The following is a 26,306-nucleotide window of genomic DNA, read 5'->3' as shown; positions in this document are numbered from 1 at the left end:
TCGAGATGGATATTACAGCGTGCCAAGAGAAAAAAAGAGTATAAGATTTAGTAATCACATGGCACAAAATGTCTTACACTTGCCAAAAATGGCATGCAAATATATTAATGATTGAGTGCAAGAGAACAGTACAAAAATTATATGTCAGTGTATTTTATATAAATACTAAAACCTAAGTTGATGACAGTAACAAAGCTAAGACTTGATAACCTTAATCACACTAGACAAAATAAAGCTAATGCAAAAGCATACAAAGCCTAACCCTAAATTGTTAGAATTCAAAGAAACAAAAGCAACAGGGATCCAATCTAACTACTAAATATAAAAGATCTACCTGTTATCACAGCACTGTTAGATGATGGAGAATAACTGATAACAAAAACAGTAAATTAACTTTATCTATTCAAAGATACAATTGGCTATTACTTATTAATCTTCCACTATGTCCTAATCACACAGCAGCCTCAGCAGAGTAGGCATCACTGTCTTCCTTTATAAAGAAGTCGAGAATTAGAAGGTTAATCTATGAGCTACAATTTAGTTAAGGAGGGGATCGAAATGATAATAAATAGGTACGAAGCAGAGGCATAAAATGAACACTGGGAAGGAAGTTAAGAATTCTGACTGATAAACAACAAAGTCCTACTGTATAGCACTGGGTACTATGTTCAATATCCTGTGATAAACCACAATGCAGAAGAATATAAAAATATATACATATATATACACATGGGCTTCCCAGGTAGCACAGTGCTAAAGAACCCACCTGCCAATGCAGGAGATGCAAGAGAGGCAGGTTTGATCCCTGGGTCAGGAAAATCCCCTGGAGGAGGGCATGGCAACCCACTCCAGTATTCTTGCCTGGAGAATCTCATGACAGAGGAATTGGGCAGCCTACAGTCCCCAGAGTTGGACACAACTGAAGAGACTTAGCAGTTACAATTAACAAAACATTTCACATAATAAATACTTTAAAATTATGGACATTCTTGGTAAAAACAATAGTTCTATTACTCATAAAATCATTTGTGATAACTACAGATGTCATTCAGCAGCTAATATAAAAAAATTAATGAATCTGGAAACCTAAGATATTAATGTTCAAATGTATAACTATATTAATAAAATATCATGGGAATGCTAAGTCTCAGAAAAGGATATTTAAACAATGGGTTAAAGCCTATCACAGGACTGAAGAGAGGTGTTACTTAGTACTTTTTTTGTTAGTGAAACTTTTCTAGTCAGTAAAATAACCACTTGGCTTTGAAAACATTTTGTTGTTGACTTTGGTTGTAACAAATTTGTCATAAGTGAAGTGAAAGTCACTCAGTTGTGTCCGACTCTTTGCAACCCCCATGGACTATGCAGTCCATGGAATTCTCCACGCCAGAATACTGGAGTGGGTAGCCTTTCCCTGCTCCAGTGGATCTTCCTAACCCAGGGATCGAACCCAGGTCTCCCGCATTGCAGGCTCCAGCTGAGCCACCAAGGAAGCCTTGTCATAAGAGGTTCTAATCAAATTAAAAGCCTCTTAAGCCTAGAGAACATTCTATAAAAGTCAGTTCATTCACCGGTTTAATCTTAACCCTCCTCTACTTCTTTAACTTAGAATTTCCATGAGATATGATAAAACTGATATGCAGAACAACAAGTACAAAGTACAAAAAAATCCCAAATCTCAAAAAACATGTTACAAAAATATATGGTTAAAAAGACTTTAGTGTTAAACTTGATATATGACCTACGTACATTTATATATAAATTAAAGCAAACAGCAACTAATTCCTTTACATTTTCCTTATTTTTCACTGTTTCCCTCACATTTTCCTTATTTTTCAAATACAGTGTGTTATTTTTATATTCTAAAAAAGCAAAGGAACAGTTAAAGAATGTCTCACTGACAGTTGTATTTGGCAGGATTTTTGATGACTGGACAGATTAACAGTACAATCACATACATTTCTCATCTTTAATGCAAGGATAAGAACTGCCAAATGAATGAACTATACTATAAAGGCAGTGTCTTATTATAGGAAGAGGAGATATTTCCAAGTCTCAAACTCCCTCATCCCCAAAATCCATGAACTGGTGTTATTCATCATTCAACACTTAGAGGGCAAGGTAATATTACATTTTTAAATTGAGTTATGGTAGATCCATAATCTCTTTAAAAATTTATTGTTATAATAGGAAAAATTAATACCTGTATTATATAGTTAATATTACCTTCTCAGATAACTTTTTGGTAACTAATGATTATAACTCCTATTTTATCCAAACTAGTAGTGTGGTATGCCCTTTGGTTTCGTTTTTTAGTAGTTTGACATAATTTCAAGTTCTTTTAAAACCAAAAGTATCATTGAGAACATTAATAACACTTTTGTATAACTTTCTGATTCTACCTACGTTAACACTTTGCTAGGAATCAGAAATCAAGAAAAATTACAAAAGGGGAATTTAAATCCAACAGATAAGTAGGCACCCAATTATAAATACAGGAAGTCTGTGATCCATGAGAGATCACACATTTTATTTTGCCATCTTCTAACTCTGATCTTTATTTATGTGGTCTGTATCCTTCAATATCTAAACACTCTTTATAGCAGAGTGCTACACTGAGTCTCCTTAAAAGAACAGTACCTCTTATCGTCCTAAAATTTTTTGATCACTCTCTCTCACTACACAGATGCAAAAATCTTATTTTGCATTTTTATCCCAAATTAGTTTCTGTATTAACAAACGTGGCCTGTTTTCGTACTGTGTACTACCTGCATTAGGTTCACCCAATGCACTTATAAAAGAAATTCTTGGGTTGCCATCGTAGACCTGCTAAATTGGAGAGACCTGGGGTCCTCAACTTCTCATTTTTTTTAAACTAGCACCATGTGAGTCTTATGTACACCATTTAATGCATGAATCATATGCAATTAAGATTCTAAGCTCTTGGAGGAAAAAAATTATATAATTTCTTCTGTAATTACCTGTCATAGAAAATCACCACAGAGAATGCTCAGTATCAACTAGTTTTTTTAAGTATTAATACTAAAATGCCATTCATGTAGAGGATAGAAATAACTATTCATAATTGAAGTATTATTCTGGGGAGCAGAAGTCCAAAATGCGAAAACCGGAAAAAAAGTATTGCTTCTGTAAAAGCTGAGCATTATATCATTAAAACTTCACAAGCACTGTGAATGTAACCTTGATATTAACTACCAAATAGGATGTATATTAGTATCTGAACATGCATCATATAATGTCCCATGCTTCTGCACATATCAACTCCTTTAATTTTTACCACTGCTTTATTTAATACAGCAAAATTGCATCTACCTGAGTGACTGAACTGAACTGAATCTATAAGAGTTAACTTTAAGCTTAGTTTTAAATCTCTAACAACTATCAATGGCCACAACCAACCCTCCTAAAAACATATAGTTCAGAATAATAGCACCATTGTGAACCAATATCAACTTCTAGGAGGTCTAACAATAAAAATGGTTAGAAAATAATAGATACATAGAGAAGATTGCTACTATTAATAGAAGCCACCGTATAAGACACAGGAAGTACAATTTTCAAGTAAAGACTGTTCTTCACATCTCTGAGCATCAACTAGAGATGAATGATTTTTATCCAAAGCAACAAATCAAGTTAACTAAAAATAAATCTAAAGGGTCATTTCTTTTCCTTCTGCAGAGAAACCACAATATTATAATTACATCTTTTATACCAAGACATACATGTATAAACCACATAATGCCATAGATGTTCAGTGTGAAGCCAAGGATTGGATGGTATCTGCAGGACTGTGTAGTTTCAAAGTACTGAAAGGAGACTTGGAAATACTAATTGCTGTTATTCTCATCAGCACAATGACAGCAACTATGTAGGTACTATATTTAGGTTTGCATTTATATGTATTGTGACACTTGTTGCTACTCACTAACAACTTTTTTAAAGTCAGCATAAGCATGAAATGTTAAGAATGTATGTACATTAGCAGCATATATTGTTGTTGTTTAGTTGCTAAGTTGTGCCCAACTCTTTTACGACCCCATGGACTGTAGCCCACCAGGCTCCTCTGTCCATGGGATCTTCCAGCCAGGAATACCAGCGTGGGTTGCCATTTCCTACTTCGAGGGATCTTTCCGACCAAGGGATCGAACCTGTGTCTCCCATACTGGCAGGCAGATTCTTTACTGGCAGGGAATGACCCAGCAGCATATATATCTTTTTTGAAAGGTGTTAAGAGTTCTGACTACACTGAAAATCAAAAATTAAGCTATGATCATCTAGGCTTGAATCTACTCTGGCCAGGACTTTTTCAGTCTGTGAATTCTGTGGTAACATCTGTATTACCCTTATATAAAACAGGCAGCAATACAATAAAAGACTGCAACTATGCAATTTTAATTCCAGAAACAGTTTAAAAGTCTGATGACTAAGTTGTACTGACTTTTCTAAAGGAAGAAAAATAACCATAAAATTTAACTTTCTTGAAGGGAAATACCAAGATAACCTAAAAAAGGAGTACACTCTTGGATGAAATAACCCTAAGTGGCCAAGTTACTGTAAAGAGATAATTGATAATTACCATCAAGGTGTCATTAAAATTTTACCCATCTATATCAAGTAAATTGACAAGAAAAAGTACGTATTTCTCTGCCAACATAATGTTTCAATGTATTTACAAAACAGATGTATATATATGAAACCCCCCAAATTAAATCCTTTCTATTAAATTACCTAATTACTTACCCACAGTATACCAACTAGCATCTGTCAACTTGCTGATAACAGCTTCCTGAAAGGATCCATCAGATGTCCTTGTTTCAACAATAGCTCCAACCTAAAACATAAAATCAAAATTTCATCATCAAATTTAAATAAATAAACTAAATCACTCCTACCAACCATATGACCTAGGTAAAAAAATATATCTGTTTATGGTAAGTCTACCATACATTCCCAGAGATCCTTATCATTTATAGCGCTCTAACATTTATCATGCAATTCCAGCCCCAAAACACTGAGGCTTATGTAAGATAGTTATTATTACCCCATTTTATACATTGGAAATTGTGGCTCAGGAAGAGAAAATAATCTGCAAAGAATCCAGGATGAGAACCCAGTCTTTTAAGTCTTATTTCAGAGCTTTTTTTTTACTGTATCATATTGCCTATAAGAAAATTGTGGAGTATGAGAACCAAAAACCATAAAGACAACAAAAATAACTTCAATTTTCCTTCATAGCAATGTTGACTATTGGATTCAGTATTTATATTTAAGGGACCTTTTAGATAAAGTTTCACCTGGATACAGAGAGATGGACCAGTTGAACTTCTTTCAGCTTCTAGACCTTTGTATATCAGATATTAACTGAAGTGGTACTTTGACATAACAAAGATTTATAACATAAACAAATGGCCAGACATGGATGGAAAACATAATGTAGGCATTCATTAAATTGAATTATTAAGTCAACATAGTTTACTTGCTAAGTCTGAACAAAAGAACATTCAGACTTAGTATAGCACACTTAACAAGTTAAACCTCTGTGGTAACAATATGAAAAACAAAATAAAGTATTCAATCCAGGAAATCAAAACAAAAAGCAGTGAAACTCATATTCATATGTATTAAAATACTCTTCTTAAAGACTCTCAACATTCTTAAACTAAGCATACAGACACTGTTAATGTCATAATTTATATTAACTATACAACACCTCATTTGTATTGCTGTTTTCTAATTAACATTTAAAAGTATATTTACAGATGTAAAATTCAATAAATCACTGTATGAATTTATGACTAATCGTTTTAGATTTTAAACTGTACAAAATACGTACTCTTAAAGGACCTTTTACTTGGTCATCTTGCACCAATTGTGTAGTATTATCCTGTTTCAGGAGTACCTAAAAAACATTTTTGCACAACAGTTCACATGTTACTTTTAAAATAATGTATTTACGGTAACACTGTAACAAAAATGTCTTTAATCTATGCTTTCTTAGCGTCCTGTGGTTACCTCTGGTATGATACTTATCACATTGTCTCATGTTTGTGTTTATTGTCTCTCCCATTAACCGTGAGCTCCTTGAGGGCTAGAATCCTCTTTCATCACTGTATCTACAGCAGTTGGCAAGTATCAATGCATATCATAAGCACTTAATAAATATTTGCAGAATTAACTATACAAGATTTATAATCTGTAGTGATTACAGTAAAACCTTAAAACTGCCTTCATTTCTTTTTATCAACAAGTCATAAAAGTTCATATCACCAAGTTTATTACCCCAAAAAATAAAAACAGTATCAAATTTTATCCCTTCTATGCAAAGTAAACAAATTAAAAACAGACATTTTCTGGTCCTTTATAAAATAAACCTAAATAGTAATATGATAAGCAATTTAGTCACAACTAAGTGTTCCCTTCTACTACAGATCATCCTACATATATAACTTGTTCTATTAAGAGAGGGACTTCCCTGATGGCTCAGACAGTAAGGAATCTGCCTGCAATATGAGAGACATGCAGGAGATCTGGGTTCGATCCCTTGGTTGGGAAGAGTCCCTGAAGGAGGGCATGGTCACCCACTCCAGTATTCTTGCCTGGAGAATGTCCTGGACAGAGTAGCCTGGCAGGCTACAGTCCATGGAGTCACAAAGAGTTGGACACAACTGAGCCTCTAAGCACAGCACATTAACAGAGAGGGTTGATGGGAGAGGGAAACTGAAAGGGGACAAGTACCCAATAAGGAGAAACTTCAAATTCTAGGTAATTTATGTATGAAAAGACCTCCTGGAACAAGCATGGTATTGATTTTATATTCAGTAAGTTAATCTATAAAGAGCTATGATGCTAACAAAAAGTTAAAATTCTCAAAAGAATTCCAAGCAAATATTTGGTAAGCAGATCATGTATAGCTGATATTGTAAAAAAGGATATAATGAAACAAGAAATTAATGAATGTCAAATGATATCCTAACAATATTTGAGAAAAGTTTCACCATCAGATCAAAATTTAAACAGTAAGTTTATAATAATCATAGATAAATCTATTTGCCCACCACACAAATCTCATTCCTCTAGTTCAATGGTTCTCAAACTTTAACATGCATCAAAAACACCTGGGGGCTTGTTATGACACAATCATTGGACCCCACCCTCAGAGTTTTCGATTCAGTATGTTAGGGATAGGGACCTGAGAATTTGCATTTTAAACAAGTTCTCAGGCGAGGCTGATAATGCTGGTCCTGAACCCACTGTTCATTCATTTATTCAACATTTCATTTATTCAACGCATTTTAAGCACCCACTATGTAGAAGGCACTAATCTAGGTATTCAAACAGAACAAGACAATTTCTCCTTTCACAGTGCTTAATTTTTGTAGGAAAGCAAATCACAAAATTGAAAGTAGAGCATGATCCAATGAATAATAGTAATAACAACACTTGTTATTGAAAGGCACAGCCCCAAATCTAGAACACATCAAATCTCTTTGGCATACTATCAAAAAGGACTTCTATGAATTTTATTATACAGCTCTAGACTGTTAAAAATGTTTATAATAAGCATGGATTACTTTTGTAGTCTAAATAACTAAGATTATTAAAAACATTTATATAAAAAAATTACTTGGGGGAAACATAAAAATGATACTAGTATTTCTGAGGTAAACTATTGGTTTTACTCCCTCGGTACTTTTCTATATTTCCAAATACTGTACAGGAATAAGTGTTTTTCTGGCCATAAAAGCATCTTAAAAATAGAATTCTTAAATCATTTTTAATGCTGTCTTGAAATTATAATTTCCACGGTTTTGTTTTTAGTAATCTATTGCTTTTTCTAACCACTTGAAATCGCCTCTACCCAAATAATAAGAAAGGAAAGACAACAGATTATAGCCACCACAAACAGGAAAGATCCAAATAATGGGAAGTACCATGAGTACAGTATTTTCATAGCAGCAGTTTGGAATAATTTCTCATTTTGAGTTCTTTATTTCCCAGTTCCTAGTGTGCCTTTCCTACAGTTTTATATATGTTATTCACATACTAATGATTTAGTAAGTGAAGTAATGATTCAATAAATAAAGTGTTGATTTGCAGTCTCCTTACCCCTAATTCTCTTCAATTGAGTTAATAAAGCTGTTGCATTAAAAAGAAAAATTACCTTAACCTTTACCAGCCTTTTCACAGTCTTAATTTTTGCCTCACAGAAGGCACCTCGGTACTTGGCACTGACATCAGTTCCCACTGTCAGGTAGGCAGGCTCATCCGCCGCCTGATGGAAGAAAGATGAAAGATGAAAGTCACTACTGTTTTCCCCAACTCCACCCCAAGTCTCATTGAAAAGTTCTATATTTCAAGTAGTAGGAACGTTAACATTATTTGCTTATTAGTATCATTAATAATTTGAAAAATATTCCTGAAGCACTTTATTAGCGATCCTTTACTTAATAAACTGTATCTTGATAACATAAAACATTTTAAATTGTAACTATTCAGTATCAGTAGGGAAATATAATGTTTTCTCACCCAGGTACAAAATGATTCAACAATTTTATAATATATTTAAGAAATGAAAAAATTTAAAAATCCAGAAAAAGTCTATTTATATTGTCTCATAAAATTTTAAGTTATTCACTTATGGCCTCCTGAAAATTTTATTTTCAAATCAAAAGAAATATGCTATTAAAATTAATACTAACAAGTACATAATTAAATGTTTAATATAGTTACATAAAGGCAACATCTTGGATACACTATAACAATATAGATAATTAATGAAGCCAATCTTTTTGACAAAGAGAGCATTATTTAGAAAAATCAAGGGCTAAGTGCTGCATTTTAGAGCTTCAAGTCTAAATTATCTGATTAATGCAGAGATGTGAACTGATGGTAGTAGTACCAAGTTTATTACACTAATCTTGGTATTTTTTTTTAAGTTTCAGAAAGAAATATCTGCTTTCAGAAAATGGTCATGATCAGAATGATACATTGAAAGATGTATCATTCCTCCATTCATTTTAATCTTGATAGTAACAGAATAATTGCTATCTCAATCTGTCACTTAACCAACTTTTTTCAAAAGTTAAGTATATGCATACAAATTCAATTCAACATTGCTAAGTGCAACGGTGACAGTGTACAGTTTAGAGAAATACTTTCAAGTAGAAAATGACTTTTCATTCCATTTTCCCAACTAACATTAAAGAAGGTACACTGTCACTTCAAAACTTCAAGGAGATACCAAAGCAAGAGGAAGTTTGGGAAAATACTGTATTTCAGAGTTCAATACACTGAAACAGTAAATGAGTAAGAAATCAAATTTAAAGTTAGTGCATTTATGAATAATGCAAATTGATGAGAAATACTTTTTGCAAATAACTATCTGACCTGAAACATTCAATGACTCAGAACTACAGGTTGATATACCTACCTTTCCCTTTAAACATCACAGGATGTCTGCAATATCAGTTGTCTTCCGAAGAATTTTTTTTTAGGTTGGGTATATGTTTAAAATATTTACTATACGTACTGAACAGAAATTAAGTGTTATTAGTTATGATAATAATATACAAAATTTAGTTTTCCTTCACCTTCAAATATATTCTAGCCACAAAATTTCACTTTATCCCCAGAAGAAATGATATGTCTCTAACACAATACACACATTTCTTCTTTAGAAAATCTCATTGGCACTGGGGAAGAAAAAAAATTCAAAAAATCCCCCAAAGAACCAAAGCAGGACAAAAGCTTTACTTCTGCAAAGGTTGCTGCCAACACAGGAAGTGTTTAAAAATACTAGCCCAATGGACAACAATGGAAAGGCTGCAGCAGCCTTTCCAAAGTGCTAACTGCTTCGGAGAGGGGCCAAACTGACCGCATTTAGACACGATGATCATGTCTTACCCATTCAACACGTCCTCATTTTCAGAAAGCTCTGCTTAGTAGAGGAATCAATTTTGAGTAGCCAAAAAAATGACATTCCACAGCACCAGCCTCACGACAAGCAGTGTTCAGGGCACGAGGTTCCGAGCAGCGTCGACTCCACTTACCTTCATTTTCACTGGCGATCTGTGGGGTTCCAGCTCAACGAGCTATCTTCTCCGTCGCTATAACCAAGGGGAGGAGAAAGACAGGCACAGAATCAGTCAACGGAGGGGAGCGACCCGGGGAAAGAAAGTAAACAAACGCCAGCGGGGAGGGGCAGAACCCTCACCAGGGAAGGGATAAGATCCGAGGGCACCCAGGACGCAGGAGCCGAGAGGGCGGCGAGAACCCCACCGGCGCCAAAGGGCAGCGGGTTCCACCACGGAGTTCGCCAGCGGCCCACCGCGCCCCCGCCTCGCTAGCCACTTTGACCCGGAATGCTCAACTCAGTGCCCCCGGACGGGTTGCTCCGGAGAAGGGCAGAGCACCGTTTGGGCTTCTCCGGGCCCCTAGCAGGCGCGGTCGCCCAACCTTCTCTCGGCCGCCCCCCGGATACCCCGACTTCGGCCCGCGCCCCGCCTCCGCCGCTCGGCCCCCTCGGCCCGCCCCGGGCCCGCGGTGGCGGCAGCGGAGTGTCACGGCGCCATTGCTCTCCTTCCTCCGCTCTGCACCATGTCAGGAAGGAGAAGCGCTTCTTCACCCAATGGGGCAGGGGCCGTGGCCTTCAGCCTGGAGGCGCGCGAGGGAGGGCAGACCCGCGAGGGAGAGAGGGCTGGGGGCGGGGGGGGGGGGGGGAGAGGAGGAGGGGAGGTGGCCCGGACAGGGTGTGGGAGGGGAGGGGAGCTGCACAGCGGCAGCCACCGCCTCCTCCCCGCGCCCGCCTCAACTTTTTGTACAGCCCAGAGCGGTACCAGCCACCAGCCCCTCGGGTCCTGCCACGGACTCCACCCGGGAGGACGCACCGCGGAGTTGGGGGCCGGCGCCCCTAATCAGTCCGCTTCTCGCCTCGCGGAAGCAAACTTAGCGGCGCGACCAGCCCCACAGCCATTTTCCCGGGGAACCTGGGGAAGCGGCCGAGGAGGTTGCTGCGGAGGCTGTTCTTGCAGTTGCTGCCGCTGCTCTACGACTTGCCCCTTCCCCGGTTCTCACCGCCCCGCTTGCCAAGCATCCCCCTCCCCACCTCCTAAGCTTCCAACTGCACCGGGACCCCGGGCAGTAGCGCCAGCTGCTAGTGCCGCTTCGTCCACTCAGTACCCTCGCTTCCCTTCTCCTCACCTACCAACTGTGAGTGAAGTGATCGCTTGTCAGCTCCTGAGTCCTCCGCCCCGCTGACCCCCGTGGGCCCCCGTCCGGGAAGCACCACTCCCGGCCGCGGCGGCAGTTCCTGCGCCGGGTTCCCCACTCGCCCGATTTACTGCCACAATCCACCAAATAACAAGCTGTTGAGCAGACTCGCTTCTACACGAACTCCTATTGGCTGCTCATGACGCCGAAGAGTTTCGGATTGGAGTTCGCTACCTGCCGTCCTCATTGGATGTAGCTCTGAAACTTCACGGATTGGTGCGAAAAACAGCAGGTAGGACATCTTCCACTTATGATTGGCTGTCCCCGAAGACTAACGTTACTGGAGAATCAGGTATTGAGTAAGCAAGTCCTGAAAAATGATTGGTAAAGACGACTACGGATGTGCTCGGCTGAGCACTGATTGGTCAATTGAGGGGTCAGGAAGAGCAGTGCGGCACGAGGATTGGCGGTGGAGTGTCCCATGGAAACCGAACCCGGAGCTGCGGCCAGGACTTACACGGGGGCGGGGCAGGGTCTTTCCAAGGCGCCTGCGCTGAACCAGCTTCTCGGCGCCATTTTGTCTGGGCAGAGGTGGCCGCAGCTGTATCGCATTTTATGTTTCTGGCGAGAGGAGAGCGGAATCTTTATCCCGTGAATTCATTTAACTGCGGCAGTCATCCGCCGGTTCCTTCAGGACAGCACCTAGTGAAGGTCGGAAGAGTCCGGATCTCTCAGAAAGGTCAGTTGAAAGCGGTGGTTGTCCGGTAGACTGGGGGATGGCGCAGCTCTAGCGGCACCGGCACCGGAAGTGAGGGGGCCGCGCGGCGGCCATAGCAGAGATCTCCCTGCGCCGGGGTGGGGAGCTGGTCGCGGGCGGGGCGGGGGACGGGCTGAAAGGGGGCGAGGCTTCGTCTCCCGCGGCCTCAGAGAAAGAGGCGGAGGGGACGTGCACGTCTCCTTCTCCGGACTGACCGTATGGGCTCCTTTGGGGAGGGTGAGGGATTTTCGGGATTCTGCTCATCTCAGAGCATTGCGTCCTCCCTTTGGAAGTGGTTTCGGCAGCTTGTCATGTTCTGCGACCAAGGCCACCGACTGAAGGTTCCTCACCAGTTAAGATGGGGAGGGAAGGGTTCTTAGTCCCATCCTGCGTGGGAAGGTGTTTCCGCGTGCTCCTCACGAGGTTAAGCAATGAGGAGACAGAAGGAAACGCTGAGTTTGGGTGCTGAGGAATTCGAATTCCCTTGTTAGCACGACTCTGCTTCTCTAACCACAGAAAAATGGTAGTGCCACAGTGCACGGGGCTCACGCTGCTTTTCGAAAGGAAAGAGCAGTGGATTTGCAGGGACTGAAAACACATTAAATTAAAGGACTTCCCCGATAGGACTTTATTAGGGCAGCTATTGATTTTGCTCCATGAGTAAGATCTTGTGCTCTGTTTCAGAAAACTCTCATTTGAAATGGTAGGAATAGAGTATTATTGGTTAAGTTATTTTAAAGATTGAAATAATTAAGGAAATGTAAAATATAGACAGTAATCCACGTTGACTAAATTTACTCGAGGACATCTTTACTAAAACTGAATCAATTTTTCACTCGCAATAGTTTTTTTCAGAATTATTTGTTAAGAAAATGTAATGCTTATTAGTATTTTTATTGAGTCACCTAATTACACTGATTTGAATAGCTGCTTAAAATGATCCTCGTAATACTTGTTTTGAACCCTATTGTATTGGTGGGGCTCCAGACTAGAAAATGATCGAGTAATTTAATGATTTATTTGGGCTTTTTTAGCAGTTAGTCTGAAGAAAACAGAACAGCTCAGTGACAGACATCTGCAAGTGTTCCTGAGGTGAGTTCGAATGTCTGTAAAAATGTTTGGAATTGGGGAGAGTGCCTGGAAAGTTTTTTATGGATCAATAAGTAAAGCCATAAATAACAAAATCAAAGAGTGGTAGTTTAAAAAGTCTTTGGTCAAGGGTTCAAATGAAACTGTAATTCCCTTCCTGACAGTGATACTTTAGAAGGAAGTCTTAGAGTTAGGACACACATGAATTTGTTTACCCACTCATGCTGTTCCCATTTTTAGAATATTAAGTACTTAATACTTTTATCAAGGAATAATATGGCAATTTTAATGATTTTTTTCTCTCCATATTTAAAAATGTGGCATATAGAAAAGATGTTTCAGTAAGAATTTGGAAGTTAACCTTTTTTTTTTTTTTTTTAAGCAAATTATGGAATATGTAGTACTATTCAACTTCCCCAGGGGGTAATCACCTGTAATGCCACTGCCTGACTTAAAACTTATTATCTGATCCGAATAATGCCTGTCAGTGGGCATTTGGAAATTACCAAAAAAAAAAAGGAGGAAAAAAAGTGAAGTGTCTTGTATCACCACCACCAAGAGGTGATTGCAGTTTATACTGTACTTATATATTATTCAGAGAGATTTCTCTTTTTCTCTGGTTTTGTTTTACAAAATAAAGGTCATTCTAGTCGTGCTCATTTTGTCATTCAAGTTTTTTCTTTGTGGGAAATACTGGGAACATATGCGTTCATGGTTGCGTAGTGTTCTGTAGGATAAATATGCCATATTTTATGTAACCAGATCTCTTAATTTTTGTAGTAGCAATAGTATGTCTGAATATCCTTGTGCGTGTTTTACAAAAGATATTCTCTGAGAACTGGTGTCTATGACTAAAATTTCTACGCATCTAGGTATTTCCTGACATGCCTGATTATTTCTTCAGAATAAATTTCTAGAAGTGGAAATAAAAGGGCAAAGAAACCATACCACTGTCCTTCAAAGCGTTTGCTCTTACTTTTTTTCTTGTACTTTTTCCTTTCATTATTCTCTTTCCTCTCCTGCCCCCCTTTTCTTTATATAATTTAGCTTTATTTTTGAGCTTTATCTCCTGGGTCTCTGTTTAGTCAGGTAAAATTATCAAGTCTTTTGTGTCACCCATATAGTAAAATAAATGAGAATTTTTTGGACCTTAGGAGTATATTCTTAAAATTTGTTTTTTTGCTCCAGTACAGTTAGGCGTTTGTACAGTGAAACATTTTGTTATGCAAAAGTGACATTTCGAGTTACTAAAAACAAATTATTTTTATGGTAGAGTTGGTTGAGATTAACTGTGTTTCCATGTAACCTTCCTGAAGGTGAAGTGAAAGTCGTAGTTGTATCCAACTCTTTGCAACCCCATGGACTATACAGTCCATGGCATGGAATTCTTCAGGCCAGAATACTGGAGTGGGTAGCCATTACCTTCTCCAGGGGGTCTTCCCAACCCAGGGATTGAACCCTGGTCTCTTTCTCATTGTAAGCAGATTCTTTACCAGCTGAGCCACCAGGGAAGCCCAAGACTACTGGAGTGAATAGCCTATCCCTTCTCCAGCAGATCGTGATCCAGGAATTGAACTGGGGTCATTCCCAGGTGCTTTTGTACTCATAGGACCCTCTGTGTGCCTCTCTCATCATGTTTAATCACTGTTAGGTTACCCTACCTGATATATTGTATGTATGCTATTACTATTTCTTATGAATCTTTATGTACTTTTATATAGAAAACGTGAAATAAGCAGACTTATGTTTTCTTTAACAGTAATTCTCTTCTGAAAATTTGTATTTCACCAGTGCCAGCTTAACTTTCAAAATTTTTTAATGTTTCAAATACTTGATTTAGTACTGAGTTGAATTGTAATTGCTCATGTAATAAAGATTTAGAGAACCATTAAGAATAGTTTAATAGACAAATTCATGACATTTGTCTTTTTTTTTTTTTTTAAGATTTTATGATACTTTAGTGGAAGGTAACTAGAGGTGAATATTAACTGAACACTTAACAAATTATCTCTTAGGAATAAATGAAAGAAAATTAATTTTGATAGAATTGGGTTTTGTAATCTATTTCAGTGAGCCCAAATTGTTAGACTAATGTTTCTACAGAATCAAAATTGTCAAGTTTTTAATAATGGTTTTATGAAGAAAAACTATTTTGAAAGCAGAATATTTTATTTATTTGGTCAAGGATTCAAACGAGGGTATAAAATCAGCTTCATGGTCATGATATCTTAGGGGCTTCCCCAGTGCCTCAGTGGTAAAGAATCCATCTGCAGCACGTGAGTTGCAGGTTTGATATCCCTGGGTCAGAAATATCCCCTGGAGGAGGGCATGGCAACCCACTCCAGTATTCTTGGCTGGAGAATCCCATGGACAGAGTCTGGTGGGCTACAGTCCGTAGGGTTGGAAAGAGTCAGACACGACTGAAGGGACTGAGCACGCACATGTGATATTTTAGACTGAAATCTCAAAATTAGAACATCCCTATGAATTTTTTTTTACCCATTGGTGGTGTTCCCATTTCTGAATTTTTAATGACAGAGCACAGTGAATGTTTTTGTGATTTTTTTTTTTTTTTTTAACCTATGGTAAAACACTTGACATACAAAGGTCTCATCAGGAAAAGTGTTTAGAAATGAAGCAAAACAGTCTATTCTGTGTGTGGGGGCTATATAACATACTCAAAAAAGCCTTTTGTCTTCTAGAGGGAGCCTCACTCTGGAAAAATGGAAAGGTGTTCCAGTTTTTAAAAGACCTGGATCTGCTATCTGTTGAAATTATATTTCTGGTATGCAATTTTACTTAAATATTCTTTAGTAATCAAGATGGGGTGTGTTACTATTATATATCTGTCTCTTTAAAAATGATAGAATTTGTTCCACTGTACAGTTATCTCTGAATGTCATAGAGCAAATTGCTGTGTTGAGTGTAGCTGCTTTCCTAATGGTGTCCTTATTTTTTGAAAAGTTACTAAATTGGCTTATTTGCAGCCAAAGCAGCCTTCGTAAAACTATATGGTCTTTTGCCCTAGTAGATGTCTTATTTTGATTTAAATCATGGCGTATGAGAAAAATAGATTTGTCAAAGTTCAGTGTATAGTTAAATCTAATTGTTTTTTGCAACAACTTGGTTTTATAGTACAGAACAAAAAGAAATATTTTGAGCCATCATTGAAGACTTTTCAAGGTTAATGATATGTAGTATGTAGAATTAGAAGAAAGGAAGTCTTTCTAAGCTGATGAAGGTTGTGAACAAGGATGCAGTACTTAAGAAAAGCTGTGTTTGGGACAACGAGAAACCAGTTTGGAAAGGATGGCTGATTAAAGATTACCTTGGGAATATTGTGTGAAGCCCACTTGTCAAGGTTTCTAGAATTAGTTGCACATCAGAATTTTATATAGTGCTTGTTGTGTTGTATAGGTTTGGAAACTTCTAGAGGGCCTTGAGAGCTGGGTCGTGAGCAGAAAGTGATTATGTTTTTGTTTTATTTTCAGATTTTACAAATAAAGATGGAATTTAAAAATTACTTCTAATTCCACCCTAACATTAGATTTTTTAATTTGCTTCTTCCAGTCTTTGCGCATATACTTTTTTTTAGACTTAGAGAAATTTTTGTTTTTCTTCATTCCTTAATATTGTAATAGGTATTCAATATGACTGCACAGCCTCCATAGTAATTTTAATGTCTGAAAGTTTTCTGTCAAACGGTTTTATGTCTAACTTTATTTTTCTATTGCTTACCCATAGAAAAATTGTGCTATAATTATCATCTGTGCACATAGAGTATTTTCTGTCTTTTGCACTGTTCTTTTAGGATTGATTTAAAGGGTTTAATTCATGGCATAAAAATGTGTGAACATTTTTATGACTCTTTGAAATGTTGCCATGTTGTTTTCCGAAATGAGTTATAATTTACATTGTCACCTTTCCTGTGAGTTTAACTACCAGCCTTGCTGCTGCTAAGTCACTTCAGTCGTGTCCAACTCTGTGCGACCCCATAGGCGACAGCCCACCAGGCTCCCCAGTCCCTGGGATTCTCCAGGCAAGAATACTGGAGTGGGTTGCCATTTCCTTCAGTCGTGCCAAGTCACTTCAGTCGTGTCTAACTCTGTGCGACCCCATAGGCGACAGCCCACCAGGCTCCCCGTCCCTGGGATTCTCCAGGCAAGAACACTGGAGTGGGTTGCCATTTCCTTCTCCAATGCATGAAAGTGAAAAGTGAAAGTGAAGTCGCTCGGTTGTGTCCGACTCTTAGCAACCCCATGGACTGCAGCCCACCAGGCTCCTCCGTCCATGGGATTTTCCAGGCAAAAGTACTGGAGTGGGTTGCCTTTAATTATAATCATTTTTGCTGATTCAATAGGTACAAAACATGTTGAACTCTTTCTAATATTTTTGTTGTTAGCTAATGAAATGGGACCTTTATCCATAATTTCACTTACTGATTATTAGCAATGGACAAGTTGTCTTTTCAAGGCTTTTGTTCATTTATATATATTTGAGTTTTGATATTTTGTTCCCTAATTCTTTTGATTTCATTATATATTTAGTAGTAAGTTGCTGCAGATACTTTTGCATAAAGATTTCTCTTTTGATTTCATTATTTTTGTTGAGGGTTTTTGAGTAGATACAAAATGTATAATTGGAAAATTACTTGGAAACAGTATCCAGTATGACTAGAGAAGTGACACAGGAATTGCAGGTAGAGAAACCATGAAGATACTCTTGTGGGGGTGTCAGTATGAGGTGAAACTAGAGTGAGGAGGGCCTGGAGAGAAGAATAGGTGAGCACAAGATTGTGAGAAAGAGAGTGGATAGCATTTGATTTCCAGTTGATGACAGAAGTAAACAAGAAGGAAAAAAACCTCAAGATTCTAAAAAGTGGGAAATAGATGGTGCCGTTAATAAACTTGGAAAGGCAGAAGAGACTACTGGTTGGTAAGGAAGGTGAAATCGGTTTTAAACCTGCTAGTTAGAGCTTGAACAGGAAGTGTGTGTTCTTCCTTTAAGGCACATGCTGGACCTTGTATTGTTTTTTGTATTCTGACTTTCTGGCCGTGTGATGCAGCCTGTGGGATCTTACTTCCCCAACCAGTGAAAGTGAGGAGTGCTAACCACTGGACCTCCAGGGAGTTCCCTGTATTCTGACTTTTAATTCCATTATTCCATTAGATGTTTTGGTGCTTTTATTAGGGCTTTCTTAGTTCTGAGTTTTAAAGTACAACTTGGAAAGCAAAGTTGAAGTGGCTTATTAAGTAAAATAAATGGAGGAAAAACGGATGATTCTTGAACTAAGAAAGGTAACATGTACATTATATCTCAAGTACTCATAACTGGCAGTTTGTGCCTTTTGACTACCCTTATCTAATTCCCCCTCCTCATACTCCCCACCTCTGGTGACCACAAATCTGATGTCTTTGTTTGTTTTGAAGTATAATTGACAAACTACTGTGTGTTGGTTTCTGGTACACAGCATAGTGATTCGATATTTCTATATATTTCAAAATGAGTACATTGAAAATTGGTAATTCTAGCTATCATAGTTTTCATTTTTGAAAAAAATTAAAATATTTATTTTGTATATTTCAAAGACTAAATCACTTTAGTTACTTAGAAGATTTAGGTCTCCCCAGTATCCCCACTAGAATTACAATTTTTAAAATTATTCAGGAATAGCAAAGAAGATACTTAAGCTTTGGAATATATAGATGTGGCCAGGCTTTTTGTGGGGATGGGTGGTTTACAGTAGATTTCTTAACCTCTGCCTCAGCTATATGATAGGGATAGTAATAGAGCTGACTTGGTTAGGATTAGTATTGAATGAGTTAATAGATGTAAAGTACTTATAATGATGCTAGATATTAGGTGGTGGTGTTAGTGTGTGTGTCCTGTTACATAACGTTTGTCATTCCAAGAGAATTTTATATTTATATACAGAAATAAAGCATCTAGACTCTTTTGTCTCCCCTTCCTGAAGGTCATATCAACCTCTCTCAAAACTTCATACTTCCTCCCTTCAGGTATTACTTGCTACAGTCACACTAAAATTATCGTGGCTATCCTACATAAGCTCTGTATTTTCCCAGTTCTTTGTTTTTATTCATACTTTTCTCACCATCTAGAGTGTTGCCCTATTGTCAAATATTCAAAAGCTTCTTTTTTAAGTGATGCTTTCTTGGTATTTCTGCAGCTGTAGGTAATGTGTCCATATGAATTTCATGTATTTCCTTTTGCATAATTTATACCACTTTCTATATTGCTTTATTACCTTTTTGTCTACTTAAATGTCCTTCATAAGTTATGATATCTTAGAATTGTACCTTATTCACCTTTGTAGGTTTAGAACCTGTCACAGGCCTTGGCACGTAGAAGGCACTCATTTATGGAGTAACAGTTTATAAAAAATATAGCAAGGTAAAAGGTGATAGTTAATGGAGAATGCATCCCAGTAAAAATGTGCTTTGTCAGTTTTTGTACACTAGGAACAACCTGCCTGATGAGTTACTTAAAATGAGATCACTTGAGGTTTAGGAATTGGGTCAGATTCCAGAATGTATAGTGGGCTAGATGACTCTGGGGACTATCCACAGGTCAAGGATTTTCGTAAGAATGATTTCCTATTGCTTTATAAAGGCTAGTATGTCTAATTAACCACCAGAGGGATTGTTTTTCTGACAACCAAATTTTCACAGGTCTGCCTGCCCACCAATCTTCCTCATTTTCAGTGGTCCAAATTTGTGAAAAGTTTGGCCAGGATTAAGGGTACATTTGCTGCCAGTAACAATATACAAATGACCTGACTCAGTCAGTTATTGAACCCATAATCTCTCTCTCCAAGTACATTTTTCTTAGCATAATACCATAATGCCTCTAGACATGAAAGGAGGAGTAGGCTGAAAATAGGAACTGGGTGAGATAGTATTTATATCCCTAAAAGGTTAACTGATACTTAACAACCCCTGAAAATCAGAAGTATCAGACATTGACTTGATAATTTTAGCACTTTAAGAATTTGCTGCTATTCCTGCTGAATGGGTTCAAATTGACGGAAGCTTTAATGTCCTTACCCAGTTTCACTGCTTTATATCTCACAAGTGTTCTGACAAAACAGATACTTGGAATTATAGCTAAGCAAGGTCGTTGATTAATTTCATTGTAGTGATGTTTCTGTTCTGTGTGTGTGTGTGTACTTCTCATACACCCAACAAATGAAAGTACAGTGCACTCATAGTTTTTTTCTCCTGTAGTTCACTTTTTAAAAAACTCTGTTGTGACCGGCAAATTAATTTTATAACCTACAGATGTGAACCTGCTTTTGAGGAGTAGAAAAATGGACCTAACAATGGTTTACCTTTATTTGGTAGGTTTTAACATTTACAAGGCACTTTGAGATATTGCTGTACCCTTAAGTGTGACAGCTTAAAAGTGAAGGTACAAACTGTTACCTGAAAATGCTTCTAGTTGTTTTCAGCAGCAGTGAAATGGGGTGTAGAGGGTGGCAACTTGAAATCATGGGGGAGGATTCTTTTTTACTTACGGTATGTTTGATAGTGTGTTATTGATTCTGCTAATCCTAACAGCCCATTTAAGGGTGTATATTTATTTGTAGTTAGCGTGAGTCTTTGTATTTCTTAGTCTTTAGATCCAGACATAAAACTCCTTTCAGTGTTTGTACAGTTTTGGTGGCTTAGCTTTTGGTCAGACAGGGTAAGGAGGGGGATTCTTAAATGAAGTAACATAACAAAAGGAAAACCATCTTCCTGTTTCTTATTTCTCTATGTATCATGTGATACTGTCTTTTTAAGACCTTTAAAATGCCAAGGGAAGCTTGGTAACCAAGGCAGGGTTTTGTTGTTTTCTTCTCAAATTTGTAGTTCTGCATTTTATTACACAGTCACGAAGAACTTAGTCTGTTACCAGTAAAAACTGAAGCCGCAAGACTTGCTTCTCTATGCTGCCAAGTACTTCCTGTTTTGTCAGATTTCCATTTAGGGAAAAGAATGGATTTAGAGTAGACAAGCCTGAAAGCATATCTTCTGAAACTCATTTTGAAAGCTGTCCAAATACCTAGATTGGGGGAAAGGGGATGGCACGTCCTGTCTTCACATGAAGTCATTTGTCAGAAAGCTTCATTTGGCTTATCATGAAAGGGTTGCCAACAAGGAAGAAAAACTTTGTTGTCAGAAGTAATTGCTAAAGTATAAACTTGCCAGCACTGGTGACTTGCCTGTTAGGCTTTCCATGTCAAACGTGTTTCAGTCTGTTGAGTGAATTCATTGTATTGCCTGTGAAGGAAGTTTTATCTGTGTTCATTTCTAGTAGACCTTTCCTCTAGAAATATGTAAGAACTGCATTCAGCCACATTTATTCCATTTACAGTAGGGACAGGTGAAGGATCAAACAGTGATTAATTGAAATGGGCTACCTTGTGAATATTGAATATCTTTGGGGAAAAGGTTGCCATAAAATGATGTTAATCTCTTGTTAAAATAATAAACAACATTTATGTAAATAGAATTATCTGTCACTTATTCTTTATCCAGATAGCTCAGTGGTAAAGAATCCACTTGCCAACATAGGGGATGCAGGTTTGATGCCTAGGTCAGGAAGATCCCCTGGAAAAGGAAATGGCAACCCACTCCAGTATTCTTGGCTGAGAAATTCCATGGACAGAGGAGCCTGGTGGGCTGCAGTCCATAGGGTTGCAAAAGAGTCAGATACGACTTAGTGACTAAATAGCAGTAACATTTTTATCCTATGAATTGAACTTCAAATTAGGTGTTAATAGAACATGTCAGTAGAAGATGCTTTCAGTGTAAACCTGAATCCCTTTATATTGCTGGTAAGGGAGTCTTGTGTTCAGGTTCTTTGCAACGGCAGAACTGAGCCCACATGTAAAATTTTCTTTGACTGTATTGACCTTGCCTGTTTTAAATCAGAGCTGTTTTTCTCTCTTGACCTGTTCGTAAAATATAAAAGATGCTCTTTTTTTTAAGTTGCTTTTTAATCTCTGAACTCTTACGCATTTTTTTTTTTCCTTACCAGCTACCTGGCTCTGTCCCTCTTCATGTTGAAGATGTTCAGCTGATGTTGAATCAATGAGATATTAGAAACCATCTATTATAAAGTTTCTACCAGATATTTCTTTTTTTCATCTAGTTTGGTGCTCCTATTTCTGAAAATTGTTACTTTAAAATCCAGTGGAAAAAAGTTTTCCCAAGTACCCATCATGCCCTACAGCTTCATCCTCCATTTTGCTATACATCAGAAATCTAATCTCTTAAAACTCTTTAATAACCATTTGTTGCCATATTCTTTTTTAAGCTGTATGCAAATCAATGATTCTCACATTTTAGTGTATTCAGTAGCATTACATCAGGTACTTGTTCAAAATAGATTCATGGGACTCAATTCAGATTTCATGAATTCACTTCTTTGGAGAATTACTATGCAGGTGGTCTCTTAACCAGATGGAGAAACAGTAATCTGCTACATGTACCATTTATTATGTCTTCTTCATATTCTTACATGAAATATTCTTTTTACTTTGTTTCTATTATTGACATCTCAGTTTTTTCCTATTAATTGTTGACATCCTTAGTTTTTCTCCTAAATTCAGTGATTGAAGAGTTTCTCCACCAGATATCCGGGAAACAGTCCAAGATTCCTTTCCTTATTTGTCAGGATTTATCACTTCACCTTCCCAAAGCACACACTTTTGGAGGTCAGTATATACATACTGGCTGTGTGGACATAATAATACATGCACATGTATTTCTAATATATCTTGCTAGTGATTTTTAAAGGTCTTTTTCCCAAAGGGGGAAGAATTGCATAATACTTAGTTTTATTTTTAATTTTTCCTGGCAATATATTGTAGACATCTAAATATTTACATTGAATCTTTACTGTGCTGTCACTTGATTGCTGCTGACTCTTAAACCCAGTCTACTAAAGGTGGGTTATTGTTTTTCTATGTCAGATTTTCCCATATTACATTAGCCTTGAAGCCTATTGACTTTTCCCCCAAAATTAAGTTTTTATTAAATTCCATATTGATTGTATAGTTGAACTCATTTAAATGATTTTTCCTAAAATTCCACTTCATGGTTCCACATAGTAAAAAATCAAATTCCAATCATACACGTCAAACACAAACTCAAGGGCCCTTGCTCTGTAACAGTCTTTATAATTACACCAGCATTTACTTTAAGAATTGTTATTTGTTGACTGGAAAGGTGTGTGTCTGTGTGTGTATATATATAATATGGTGATTACCTCTTGTGTTAGGATGGTTAAAGAAGGAACATCAGTTTTATTTGTAATACAAATTTGAGTCTTTTTCCCATTTTTTAAAATTGGGTTGTTAAATTTTCAGAGTTTTTATACATTGTGGTCAGGTATCCTTTGTCAGATGTGATTTATTTTCTCTAGAGTCTTTTCCTTTTCATCCTCTTAAAGGAGAGCAGAAGCTTTTAATTTGGGTGAAATTCAGTTTGTCAGTTTTTTTCATTTATGTTTCATCCTTTTGGTGTATTATAGTATCTGAAAACGCTTTTTTAAACCAGGGTCACAAAGATTTTTTTTTTCATCCAGCAGTTTTAGACTTTGAGGTACATTTTGACTTACCATCACTTTCAGTTAATTTCTATATATGGTACAAGGTGTGGTTTGGTCTTTGGTGTTAGTTTCTTTTTGTATACCGATGTCCTCGTTGCTCCAGCACCATTTGTGGAAAAGCACTGTTGTTCTCCATTGATGGGTCTTTTCACCTCTGTCACAATCAACCATGTATTTAATGAGTCTATTTTTAGACTTTTCTTTTCCATTAATAATATTACATTAAATTTATAGTAAGTCTTGAAATCAGATGGCATAGGCCTTGTAACTTTTTCTTTTTAGAAAATGTTTTTGCTGTTCTAATTTCTTTTCCCAAGTAAATGTTAGCAATAGCTTGTTGATTTCTTTACACACACCCCACACATACACTCCCCAAATAAACCACTTGCAAATTTAATTGGGTTTTACATTAAATCTATAAATCATTTTAGAGAGAACTGACAATACTGAGTCTTCCCATAACTTTAGTTCATTTTCTCACCAGCATTTTTAATTTCCAACACAAAATCTTGTACAAATTTAAATTTATACCTTAGTATCCCTGTTTTCGATGTTATTGTAAGTGGGTATAATTATTTTATAGATGAGGGAATAAGTAATTTGCCCAAGCTGAAGTGGAAAAGCCACTATGAAACCTACATTAGGTTATAAACCACTACCCTGGTTTTCATTATGATACTGGTTTGCTTATTCTGAAATCATGGTTATAGTGGTGGCAGAGAGGAAGCCCTAGTTTTATGGCAAGAAAAACCCCATTACCATGCAGGTATGATTCCTCCAGAGTTTATGGATTTCCTGAGTTTAGGTTTTCCAGATCTGCTCAGATCATAAACCATGGTTGTCTTAATTTAGAAGCCTCTGATCAGTACAGTTGTGAACTAGTGTTTTTAAGTATATCTTACCCTGTAGTTAACTAGTATGAATTATTTCATTTTTAAAAATACATACCCTTAGCATTTGAATGCCTACCGTGTGCTCACCAGTACAGATACAAAGATGATTTCTTGAACAACTCCCATGGGAGGCTAGGTGGGGAGGAATACATTTATTGTAGTATTATAGTAAACACTGTAATAAATACATACACATAGTCAGTGATGGAACAAAAGCTTGTACTTGGTTGCAATTAAGAGTAGCTGTACTCTTGTTTCATGTTTTAGAATTCCTTTTAAAAAATAATTTGAAAACAAGTGGAAAACATGTAAAGGGCTTTGAGAGGGAGAAATCTGTCAATCATTTCATAAGGATTGCTTTTACACTTGATGGGGAATCATTAGGAAAGACCAGTTAATAAATAACCTCTGCTAAGTCACTTCAGTCGTGTCCGGACTCTGTGCGACCCCAGAGACAGCAGCCCACCTGGCTCTGCCGTCCCCGGGACTCTCCAGGCAAGAACAATGGAGTGGGTTGCCATTTCCTTCTCCAATGCATGAAAGCGAAAAGTGAAAGTGAAGTCACTCAGTCTTGTCTGACTCCTATCGACCCCATGGACCACAGCCTACCAGGCTCCTCTGTCTATGGGATTTTCCAAGGAAGAGTACTGGAGTGGGGTGCCATTGCCTTCTCTAATAAATAACCTAGGCATGATAAATACAATATGGTGTCATACAGTGTAGGAAAGTAAAAAAGGTTCAGTGTGAGTTTCATTTCAAAAGGTGAGGAACAATATTTGAGTTTTTACATTAAGACTTGATTTTTTGCAATTGTAGATTTCTTCTGACTTAACAGCATTTTGATAAATGTATTAATGAGAATTAATTTGTAATCTGAATTTGCTCTTCAAATCTTGAATATTCTAATGTTTCAATAAGTTAAATATATTGAGGATTTACAACTTAATTTTTCTTATTTTTCAGATTCCCTTGTGAATGATAGAAATGAAAGTGAATGGATAGTCTTATCAGATAAGTGTATTTTGAGTCTAAATGTATTTGATTTTTTACATAAGATGGCTCTAGTAGTTATCTTTATTTGAAACAATCTTATTACATTGTATCACGACAGCTGGCATATCAGCATGCACTTTAAAAAATGTTAAAAAAATGGGTGAATTTTTGTGTAGCTATTTAAATATTGAAGATGGAAGAAGAAAAACATTTTCAGTATATTGTGCCTTTTTATTTCAAGAAAGGTAAAAATGCTACTGAAACAAAGATTTGTGCAGTGTATGGAGATGGTGCTGTGACTGATCGAACATCTTGCAAGTGGTTTGCAAAGTTTCATACTGGAGATTTCTCACGGGATGATGCTCCCACTTAAACTAGCTAAAATTTGATGAAAAGTGTCTGTAATTAATCAATAGAAAAAGCATAGTCTTCCGTCAGGATAATACAAGACTGAATGTTTGATGACCAGGCAAAAACTGTCTTAGCTTGGCTGGTAAGTTGATTCATTTTCCATATTCTCCAGATAGTAAGCCTTCAGATTTATATTTAGTTTGGTCTTTAAAAAATTATCTTAATGGAAAAAATTTCAATTCCCTGGAAGACTGTAAAAGGCAAGTGAACAGTTCTTTGCTCAAAAAGATAAAAAGTTTTCGTAAGCTGGAATTAAAAAGTTGCCTAAAAAATGTCAGAAGATAGTGGAATAAAACAGTGACTACATTCTTCAATAA

General features: G+C 37.2%; 1 protein-coding gene across 4 annotated transcripts in view; it reads right to left on the bottom strand.

The window, feature by feature from the left end:
• Positions 1-11,653, bottom strand: part of ARID4A (AT-rich interaction domain 4A) — a 62,237-nt gene extending 50,584 nt beyond the window's left edge. For 2 of the 4 annotated variants that reach the window (XM_061429014.1, XM_061429017.1), the window contains exons 1-5: positions 11,225-11,653; positions 10,071-10,127; positions 8,183-8,293; positions 5,855-5,920; positions 4,762-4,852 (exon numbers count right to left, since the gene is read on the bottom strand). In XM_061429014.1, the coding sequence (XP_061284998.1) occupies positions 4,762-4,852; positions 5,855-5,920; positions 8,183-8,293; positions 10,071-10,076 (274 nt within the window). In that variant the 5' untranslated portion in view covers positions 10,077-10,127; positions 11,225-11,653. Of the gene's footprint in view, positions 1-4,761; positions 4,853-5,854; positions 5,921-8,182; positions 8,294-10,070; positions 10,128-10,234 lie in introns of all 4 variants that reach the window. The other 2 variants (XM_061429015.1, XM_061429016.1) reach the window with 2 other exon arrangements.
• Positions 11,654-26,306: the final 14,653 nt, after the last annotated feature.

Source organism: Bos javanicus, chromosome 10 (genome assembly GCF_032452875.1).
Source record: "Bos javanicus breed banteng chromosome 10, ARS-OSU_banteng_1.0, whole genome shotgun sequence".
In the NCBI taxonomy this organism is placed as follows: domain Eukaryota; kingdom Metazoa; phylum Chordata; class Mammalia; order Artiodactyla; family Bovidae; genus Bos; species Bos javanicus.
Note: the sequence above shows the minus strand (reverse complement) of the source record. Positions and strands in the feature narration are given on the sequence as shown.